General features: G+C 32.8%; 3 protein-coding genes across 8 annotated transcripts in view; 1 reads left to right on the top strand and 2 right to left on the bottom strand.

Moving 5' to 3' along the window:
* The window catches only part of LOC117102870 (acyl-coenzyme A thioesterase 9, mitochondrial-like), a 10,747-nt gene extending 8,412 nt beyond the window's left edge, over positions 1–2,335 (top strand). For 4 of the 6 annotated variants that reach the window (XM_033243302.1, XM_033243301.1, XM_033243300.1 and 1 more), the window contains 2 exons: positions 68–218; positions 586–2,335. In XM_033243302.1, coding sequence (XP_033099193.1) covers positions 68–218; positions 586–641 — 207 coding nt within the window. In that variant the 3' untranslated portion in view covers positions 642–2,335. Of the gene's footprint in view, positions 1–21; positions 219–585 lie in introns of those variants that run through there. The other 2 variants (XM_033243305.1, XM_033243303.1) reach the window with 2 other exon arrangements.
* Positions 1–10,850, bottom strand: part of LOC117102872 (testis-expressed protein 52-like) — a 29,907-nt gene extending 19,057 nt beyond the window's left edge. Inside the window, exon 1 of the mRNA XM_033243308.1 lies at positions 10,756–10,850. The gene's annotated coding sequence lies outside the window, so the exon portion shown is untranslated. The remainder of the gene's footprint in view (positions 1–10,755) is intronic.
* The window catches only part of LOC117102889 (mitogen-activated protein kinase kinase kinase 15-like), a 42,133-nt gene continuing 34,700 nt past the window's right edge, over positions 3,517–10,949 (bottom strand). The window contains exons 29-35 of the mRNA XM_033243340.1: positions 8,511–8,590; positions 7,799–7,910; positions 6,867–7,092; positions 6,047–6,139; positions 5,718–5,755; positions 5,223–5,296; positions 3,517–4,400 (exon numbers count right to left, since the gene is read on the bottom strand). Of these exons, the coding sequence (XP_033099231.1) occupies positions 4,320–4,400; positions 5,223–5,296; positions 5,718–5,755; positions 6,047–6,139; positions 6,867–7,092; positions 7,799–7,910; positions 8,511–8,590 (704 nt within the window). The 3' untranslated portion in view covers positions 3,517–4,319. The remainder of the gene's footprint in view (positions 4,401–5,222; positions 5,297–5,717; positions 5,756–6,046; positions 6,140–6,866; positions 7,093–7,798; positions 7,911–8,510; positions 8,591–10,949) is intronic.

Here is a 10,949-nt window from a genome sequence, read left to right as displayed (position 1 = left end):
TATAAATCTAATACTTTATTCATGAGATTTAGTAATTTAATATAATCTTATTGTCTTTCCTAATTAGGTCACTTACACTGAAGGAGAGTTCATGCAGGTCAGAGTTCATGCAGAAGTCATGACCCCAGAAACAGGAGAACTTCACACAACAAATTCCTTTAATTTCACCTTAGCATCTAAGAGCGTGGTTAAGCCTGTTATTCCAAAAACCTATGGTGGTAAGAATGATTAATTTTAATTTAAAATATAGTTTATTTGTTCACAAGTTGAATTCAAAACTAATGTTGCAAGAATTTACAAGCATTTAGGACTTCACTACTGTACTAAAAATATAATGATAAACAAGGGAACTATATTTAATGATGTACTTCTGACAAATTTTGGAAATAATAATAATTTTAAAGATGAGGATTGCCATTAGCCATTGTCTAAAGGCCCAATGGAAATAACTTTTTTGGGTTAATTAATGTCTGTTGTTCTTAATTATTTATCTATTCTTTGTTTTGGTTTTGTATTTAATTTAAGAAGTGTTTTGTGAAATGAAATGACAATCTTTCATACAATGTTCATCATCTTAATTCACAGAATTTATGCTGTACTTGGATGGCAGACGACATTTTCAAGAATTCAAAGACAGCTAATTTGTAACACTTCCATAGCTGTTAGTTTATTAATTTCATAAATGAAGATAATGTATTTATTATCATCTTTTATCGTGTGATTTATTACTATACTATAGTAGTATTTATTCAAAGCAAGCAAGGTATGCAGTGCATACCGTAGCTAAATCTAAAAAAAAATTATAGTACAGTTTCTACGTTTTATTTAGCATTTCTTAGCCACAATCTTCTATACAAACCTTAATTTTTCGAGTTAATTGCTACAGTTCATTGGAATAGCAAAGTTTTTCAATTTTTTGCCTACTTTGGTATCTAGGATACATATGACAGGTATAGAAAAGAAACTTGTATTATTTGAATTGAAATTTACAGGAATAGGCATACATTTGTATTTTGACTATAGAATGCAATTTTAGATTATGTACAGTAGGCTTAAGAACGTTTCCTACCAGGGGTCTTGAATGTGAAGTGGGGAATCAATGATTAGGTAACGGGGTGCTAACTCGCAAAATAAGATGATTTGAGGTGATTTTTAACTACTTGAACATGATTTGGTTGCGAGACTCGGGGAGAGGTGAGTATTTTTGGGGGCCGTGTGTGCTCCCCTCGCACACCACTGCCTAGCGTACCCTGCCATTTACTTTATTTTGCAATAGAGTGCCTTGAGAATGAATGGAAAAGCCAAGGAAGTATACCACTTGGGCCCATAGCTCAGTTGGTAGAGATTCTGAATGGTATTCAGGGGGTCTAGGGTTAGTAACAAAAGGGGATACATTTTTATAATAAAAAAAAAAAAATCCCATATCATTTATATTCATAACAAGGTTATTTTATGTTATAACTTTTTAGTATTATGAGTTTAATTGGGCATATGACTATAAACTTTGATAACTTTAGAAATTCAATTCAGGGTAAAAATGGGGAAGCATTTTCTACACCCTAGATTTGCCAAAGATTTGTATATAGTATTTACATTTTTAAGTTATACAATTAAAGGTACTATCTGGCAATGCTATTATTTTGGTGAGCCTGTATTTCTTATAATGCAGCTTATAATATGCCATTACATTTTACCAAAGTGCCTCTTTTGTTAATTAGCTTCAGAATGATGCAGGTGGTATTTTTATTATGTGCGAAAAATTAATACAGTTAATGTTGATTAGTATGTTTACCTTAAGTCCTAGATTTTTAATACGGTAATGACACTGTATTTTCAAGTATTTTATTTATTGACTAAATGGTCATTTTTATTCTTATAATGATGTACCATGTTTAAAACATAGTGTTTCTTTTGTTGATAAATTTTCCTAAAATCTATCTTGATGTCAATATTATGAATTGAATCAAAGCTTAATTTTCTGCAGCTGAATAAAAACAAAGGTATACCTTAATAGCACTTTATAGCATTTAGTAACAGCTTTTTAATGTTATTAATTTCCTATGTACATCCCCTAAACATTGCTACTTCCAGTCAGCTTAAATCTTCATTTTTTTCTCACCACTTACAATTAACAGAAGCATCAAGAACATGCATTTCAGTCAGGCAGCTTTATTGGAACTGACAACCTTACATGATTTGTATTTCAGTGCCCTCCAAAAGTAAATTTACTCTGTGTACAAGATGTGTAATATATATCATATTATATTACATAAATTACAAAATGTAATAGTTACACATCTTTGCCAATAAAACAACCCCCCTCCCCACAAAAAAACAAAACAAACACAAGTTAATTTGAAATGCATACATGTAACCATTCTTATTGTTGATTTTTAAAAAAACTGTTTGACTAAAGTCACCAGAAAGAGGTCAAGGAATATTTCAGGAATGCCCAGGTAAACCACAAGGTGTTTGGTATGATATAAATTTGGAAAATAGAATATATTTTCAGATGCTATCTTGAGATGTTATATCCTACCATGGGTTGCAAAATAAAATGGGGTGTAAAAGAATAGACCTGGACAATTTATTGCTCCTTGTGTTTAGAGGCTGACAACCTCCTCATCCCAGTGATGTCCTAAACCTTATGTCTTATCTTCTTTGTTCATCACACATATACAGTACCTATATCTATATATGTAAACTACACAAAGAGTAGGAAGTCTGAGGTCCCCATCAGACATGCCAAGCCTCTACTTTGGCCACAAGTCTTCTGACCAAAAAACAAAAATTAGTATGTTCTACGTTTCAAGAAACTTGGCAAATGACAAAAAATGCCCAGTTTTCCAAAGTTGCTTGGGATGCATTCCCTTAACACCAACTAGGGTGTCATTACTGTGCACAGCTGACCCCAATGCCAAAAAATTATCAGACAGGTTATTCCTCCATCTTCAACCTGTCTCACAAATCCTGGTTCCACCACTGTATAGGAAACTTATAATAAGGTAATTACTTGTAATGAATAAATAAATACAGTTTACCTAGCATTTTGTACTTTTTATTAAATAATTTCAGAAAATTATATACTCGCATAGGTTTTCATATTTTGGATATTTCTTTAAAATAATTTATACCAAAATACTATCATGGGAAAAAAGAAACCATATAGAGACATAAATATAATGTACAGTTACAAGATTTAAAAAGCTAATATTTTAAATAAGATTTTTAAAAGCAACATTTAAAAACTTAATATTTTAAATAAGATTTTTAAAAGCAATGTAGTTGGCATTGAGCATTTTTGGATGGGGAGGTGTGTACAGATGTGGGAGCACAAAGTAAGTGGTTGTAGAAAGAATTTCCAAAAGGTTCCATTTAACCACAATAGGATAGTAAATATATAGTATATACTGTACATTTAATCAATTTGTAAAGTCAAAAATTATTGTTGACAGGAACTAAGCATTCTCTAACAGGCACCCTGTTAAGCCTATATACCGCAAATCATTCCTTGACATAAGGACTTATTAATGACCTACCTTAAGCCTATATACCGCAAATCATTCCTTGACATAAGGACTTATTAATGACCTACCTTAAGCCTATATACCGCAAATCATTCCTTGACATAAGGACTTATTAATGACCTACCTTAAGCCTATATACCGCAAATCATTCCTTGACATAAGGACTTATTAATGACCTACCTTAAGCCTATATACCGCAAATCATTCCTTGACATAAGGACTTATTAATGACCTACCTTAAGCCTATATACCGCAAATCATTCCTTGACATAAGGACTTATTAATGACCTACCTTAAGCCTATATACCGCAAATCATTCCTTGACATAAGGACTTATTAATGACCTACCTTAAGCCTATATACCGCAAATCATTCCTTGACATAAGGACTTATTAATGACCTACCTTAAGCCTATATACCGCAAATCATTCCTTGACATAAGGACTTATTAATGACCTACCTTAAGCCTATATACCGCAAATCATTCCTTGACATAAGGACTTATTAATGACCTACCTTAAGCCTATATACCGCAAATCATTCCTTGACATAAGGACTTATTAATGACCTACCTTAAGCCTATATACCGCAAATCATTCCTTGACATAAGGACTTATTAATGACCTACCTTAAGCCTATATACCGCAAATCATTCCTTGACATAAGGACTTATTAATGACCTACCTTAAGCCTATATACCGCAAATCATTCCTTGACATAAGGACTTATTAATGACCTACCTTAAGCCTATATACCGCAAATCATTCCTTGACATAAGGACTTATTAATGACCTACCTTAAGCCTATATACCGCAAATCATTCCTTGACATATGTTCCAGCACGTCAGTCTTTGTAAACTGCTCATGTGTAAACTTCATGAAAAAAAACCAAAACAAAAGATGGCAATGATTATGAGGGACAATGATTAGACAAAGGCCAAATTCGACCAGTCGCTCTTCGTTAAACCACGCCCACCTGCGCAGTAGTAAAATCCTACTTAACGAAGATGACCAGTCGAATAGAAAAATTGTAAGTACTCGACAAAACAAAATAGCTGCGTAATCAAGGTTGCTTTGGCTTGTGGCAGTATGGGTTGTTTGTAAAAAAATGTTTTCATCCAATTTTTGAATTCTGTTGGCCTACAATTATTTTTTTACTTCATGTGGGTAAATGTTATAAATTTTATTTTCTGAAATTTAATCTAAATTATACTAATGCAAATGTTGTTGCTAAACTGACCAATCGGCCATGTTTGTTTTGGTCACGTGGATAACTTAACGCTGATTAACGCACCTTGGTTTACGTTAATTTTAATTGTCAACGAAGTCTATTTTACAAAACCAGTCAAATGAAATTAATACTCAACGAAAAATCGTAGTCAACGAAATGAACCAGTTGAATATACCCATTTTCTATATTTTAATCTACAATGGTCCTTCTTATCTTTTTCATTACGATTCATATTATACCAGTATGAATATATATATATATATAAGAGAAAGACAAAATATCGAAAAACAACAACACTGTAGAAATTATGAATTGATCTTGATTGACACATATAAGTGAACAATTTGAATGTAAATTGAACAGCCAGAGAATAAGCCAAAACTTTCAAACCATGTCAATGCAAATAAATTGTCCATTAGATGTCCAACACTTGGTGGTTAAATTGTGTTAAGAATAAGAATTACCTTTGAAATACTGTCAGAATCAACGTTCAAGGCTTTTAACCAGTTTACGAGTTCACTATCATACATATTACACTCTGAAAATATATATAACAATTTAATACAAATAATAAATAATTCATTAGCTATTTAGTTTTTGCATTTCATTTAATATAATAATACCAACAGCAGCAAAACTAACTATTATATATATTAACATTAATAAAACTAATAATGTTGATACAATATACTGTTTGAAGGTGTGCATGGCGAAGTAATGATATATTAAATGTTTGCGGGACACCACATAGATAGTTCAGAAAAGAAATGTTGTTTGTTGAGAATGTCTCAACGAACAACAGTTCTTTTTAAACTATCTATGTGGTGTACGCAAACATTTAAGATAATATTAATTTAAAAAAAATATATTTGTATTACTAATAATACTGTACTAATAAAATTAACAATAATATTAACAACATTAATAATAACAAGAATACTTAAACAAAATTTACTAACCTGCTAAGTATGATGGGGTTGACACCACACCTGGTGGCCTAAAAGAAAATTTTTTAAATGTTGTAAGTAAATTCACAATCGCTACTACAAGAGGGAATGAGGACCTGTGAATTGCTGCAAAGATGTAGATGGCTAGGAATGACTGTTCCATTTACTTTTTGGATGTTCTCATTTAAAAATAGAATTAGCAATAGTCTGCTTAACCAGGCTAGCAATCAAAAAGTAGTGTATGAAGACTGCAGGTGGTTATGTTATCTCTCCTCAGATTTACATGAATAGACTGATTTTAAGAACCTGTAGGTGGATAGTTAAAAAGTCTATTGGCTTACGTAAGTACTTCAAGTAATGACTGATGCTCTTCTAAACGTCCCTGGAGAACTTCATTCAATCGTTTTTGTGTTTCAATTAAATCCTTCACCAAACTAAAAAGAGAAATTTTTACCACATATTATTAAGACAAACATAAGACAAAATTTTGCTTAGAAGCAGGCATGTATCTAAGAGGGGTTGGTAGGGTGAAGACCCCTCCAGAAAAGCCCCATTCCCAAGCAGGTCACCCCTTTAAAAATCTCCTCATATCACCTGATCGTTGAGGGAGAGCAGCTTTTTGCAATAGAAACTGAGACACAGAGAAGTCCATGGTTTCAGCACACACAACGTTTGCCATCATTTTTAGCAAACTGTGAATTGTTGCACTCTAGATTTTCCTTATGAAGCTAAAGCTTTGTCTACACTATCAAATTTTATGTGATAAAAAAATGTGATGTGCCCATATATGGGTATGATGACATCATATCACATACTATCAAATTATATAAAAAAAACTATTATTTTCCATCACATTTTATGTGACAATTTTTTTTATGAAATTTGATAGTGCATGCATGCATGTATGTATGTATGTATGTATGTATGTATGTATGTATGTATGTATGTATGTATGGGTGAATGTATGTGTGTGTGTGTGTGTATGTGTGTGTGTGTGTGTGTATGTGTGTGTGTGTGCGTGTGCGTATATGTATGTATGTATGTGTGCAGTTGAAGAGAGGAAAGCTTGAAGTGTCTTGCCCAAGGACACTAGCAGCGTGATGAGCATCGGCCACAAGCCTTAACCGCTACACCTCGCAACTACACAAATATTTTCCTCACCTTTGGTATTCTTTACTTAAACTGTTGTATTCCTGGTGCATAAGGTGAGAAGCAGTGTTAAACATTGAGTCGACTTGATCATTAGATTTACTGGAGCTCATTGTCGACACTCCAGACGTTGCACCACCTGAATTACCGGAATTAACTGCTACATTACCCCCAGCCTCATAGTCATCACCATTGACACGTGACGACTGGTTCTGCTGAGCTAAGTTAGCACCCAAATCTAAATAGAAAAAGAAATGAATTTCGTATGAGATAGCAATTAAAATGTTAGTTGAAGGAAAGGAGCCCTCATACAATGACACAACATTATAAAAAAAAAATTACATTATAATTTTTTGTAAAGATAAATATAACAAATAACAGTAAATATAAAAGTAATACTATGACAATACTGTAAGACTAATATAATAAAAATATACTAGGGATTAACATGGATAGATTTGGATAAATTAACACTGTTAAAAATAATCCATGTATATAAACATGAATCAAAGGGATAGAAGAGATTCAAGATGGATTAACATGGAAAAATATAGATTAGCCTGGATTATATTGAGCAATTTGGTAATACTGTACTGTACTGTCAAAATGCATATTTCACTCATTCATTCATTTATTTTCAGTTGCACTTAACACTACTACAATTTTATTGTAAAAAACATTCACCTGGCATAAGAATGGTAATGGCAGCTTGGATAACAATGTTAAAATAAGTACAAATCAGAGGGAGAAAACCAAATCAAAATGGATTAACATGGATAAATATAGATTAGCCTGGATTATATTAAACAATTTGGTAAGTTTGTACAGTAAAAATATACATTTCCTTTCATTCAATTTATTTTTACTTGCATCTTAAACACTACTTCAATTACACTATAAAAAAATACATCACTGGATACAGATTTAATAAAAAGAGTGTTCACCTGGCATAAGAATGGTGACGGCAGCTTGGACAGCGCCTCTCGTGAGATTGTCCAACGCAAACATCCAATGAGGTTTGATATTGTTCATATGGTGCTTCAAGTCATCAGTTACCTACAAAAAATAGAGAAAAAACTACATGATACCTCTTATAGGTGATGTCATGGGGACATGGGGAAAGTATAATACATAATGCACGCCATCGTGTTGGGATTCAAATCATGATAACAAATCATGGGGACTGTTCTACTATTATTCAAGGTGTATTCCCACATATAGCAGGGGTGGATCCAGAGATGTCCAAAAGGAGGCCCCGGAAGAGGGACCAAACATGGGACCGATGAGATAACAATATCATAGAGGGTCTGGGGACATGCCCCCGCGAAATGTATGTGTTCTAGACGCCCAAAAATAACCTCTAATGCCTTTTGGGCGATCATTTTTTCTTTTTCTTTCTTTCTTTCTTTCTTTCTTTTTTTTGACTTTCCTCTAAATCCGCCCCTGTATAGGAGAACTGCAATAGTTGGTTTATCCAGTCAAGTACTGTATTCATACATTAGAAAAGATATATCTATAAAATAAACAATGATTCAACTGAGTAATTGAATATATTGTATACAATAATCAGTTGAATTACTGTATAATTCAAATGACTAGGGATAAAGATTTATTCGTAAGCTTTACCGAAATGGAATATGTGTCATATGGACTTACTGCATCTTGGAACAAATACAGGGCGACATGCAAATCGTTTATTGCAGTGGGATCAAATTCTAACTCCTCTTTTAGTTTTCCTGGAATATATAAGTAAAAAGAAAGTTATACAAAAACTGACTTCAGATACAAAGTATTGTAGCATTTAGTATTTGTATGCCATTTTGTATTTTGTTTATGGTGCCACATGCCCTCCCCCACTTACAAATTACCTCCCTCAATCCACTTCTGAATGGTAATGGCAAAAATTTGACCCTAAATTTTCCAAGATTTGAGTCAATATGACTCCAGCAACACATTTTTTAGGCCTATTTATGAGGATAATGATGATAACAGTGTTTATGATGATGATGACAATGAAAATGATGGTATAACTTTAAAATATATATAAAATATACTTTTTATTGTTTTTGAAAATGTTGATTGCTTGTTTTTAACAGTATATCATCAAAGCTGTCTCTTATACACATCTAGATGTGTATAAGAGACAGTCCTAAACCATGATGATGATATTGAAGACAAAGGAAATGAACATGATGGTGTTAATAAGGCCAAAAAAAATGAATGCGTTCAATTTCAACTTTATTGCCATAATTTAAAACAGCATAAATGATTAGATAAAATAAGTAAACAGTACTGAAAAATGAATTAAAATACATGACGTTATTTAGATAACAGTAGGAAGTTTTCAGAAGCTTACGAAAACGATAACAAATACGGTTACTTCATCAAGTTTTTAGACAACCTTTCCCCTACAGTAGCATATTTGTCACAACGTAGACGAATCATGCCTTTTCCATGAATCAAGAATCATATTCAGCTCATACAGAATAATTGTCAAGAATGTTTAGGCAAGAATGACGATAATGATAATGATAATGACGTATTCGTTACCGTTTTCGTAAAGTTGCGAAATTTCTTTAATGCTAGAAAAACACCCACATCATTGAGAAAATATATTTTATTGCAAAATGCCCATTAAGATTAAGAAAAAATTAATTTTATAAAACAATTATTTTAATTACATAAATTTCAATTTGAATCAGGGGTTTAGCCTGAAAAACGAAATAGGCCGTCCAAAATTAAAGCTAATGGGCGTGGCCCTGAGCCGATGTGCACGCCACGCCAACTCGGGGCCACATGGATTTGAAAGATATAAAGTATTTGCTAAAGATAGACCAGACTTGATTAGGCCAAGCCATCCAAGCCGTCACGGTAAAAGTGGCCGTCCTAAATAATTGTACAAAAGACGGCCGGCTGGCTTGCTGACTAAGCCGATGATTTGATTTATATTGCCAAGCAGTGAGAATTGTACATGATCGTCAGTCACAAGGAGTGGAGGTTGATCCCGGCTAGCATTTATGGGGTATATTTGCGAGGACTTTGTAGCACAAGTGTGGGAAACATGGGGGAGTTGCAGCTTTTATGGGTTATACTTGCGAGGACTTTGTAGCATAAGTATGGGAAATAACCAGGGTGAAATTGGTAGTTAAACTCCCAGGCCTATCCCTGTCTCTTATACACATCTAGATGTGTATAAGAGACAAGCTATTCACATAAATTCTCAATTCGCATGTACAGTGGTGGCATCACATACATGCATCTAGAAAAACCAAAGAAAAATCTCAAGAGAAATCCATCATTGATTAAATTATAAATTTGAAACCTTGTTATCTTCATAATGAAATGTATTGTTAGGACACCATAGGCTGGAAATAATTATCAAAGCTAAAATCTGTTGCTGCCACCTCTACTGTTTCGTTAGAAACCTTTTCCACAGCATCTGAATATCAAGATGATTGATGAATCAGTTCTCACTGTGTTATCTCAAATACTTTCACAAAGTTTACACCCATATGTACTAAAGAAAGCCACAGGAAAAAAGGGTTATGTAGTATGTGTGAATGAAGTATTAGCATATGTACCGTTTTTCTACAATTTCTGTAGAATATTTTATATTTATTGGTATATGCCATGCTGCGTATGATTCTCTTCAATTATATATAGTAATTATTTTGATTTAGCTTTCCTTATCAGAGTTTACAAATATCACTGATTTTATTAAAGGTGAAAATGAAATTGAACATGCATCCACATATAGACATCTGCAAAGAAAATATCATCATCCATTTCATAACTGACGAAAAAAACACAAAAGTATATTTATGTACATATCATACTTACACAGTATAAATTGGAATTGTTAAAATAAATAATAAAAAACAAGGGAGGTGAAATGTCATACTTTCATTCATTGTCTGAATCTGTCTTGTTGCTCTTGGTTCTGTCAGCCCTGTACTTCTTGATCTCTGCCCATATCCTACACTGGATGCCTACCCTGTAGTTAAAAAAAAAAAAAAAAAAAAAAAACCATGTTTAGAACATCAGAAAAGACAGGAATATAGAGAGTATATAGATCTGATAATTTTGCTAAGTGTT

This window comes from Anneissia japonica, unplaced genomic scaffold (genome assembly GCF_011630105.1).
Source record: "Anneissia japonica isolate Jap-2015-1 unplaced genomic scaffold, ASM1163010v1 scaffold597_len517326_cov190, whole genome shotgun sequence".
NCBI classification, from domain to species: Eukaryota; Metazoa; Echinodermata; class Crinoidea; order Comatulida; family Comatulidae; genus Anneissia; species Anneissia japonica.
This window is presented reverse-complemented; position numbering and strand designations above follow the sequence as displayed.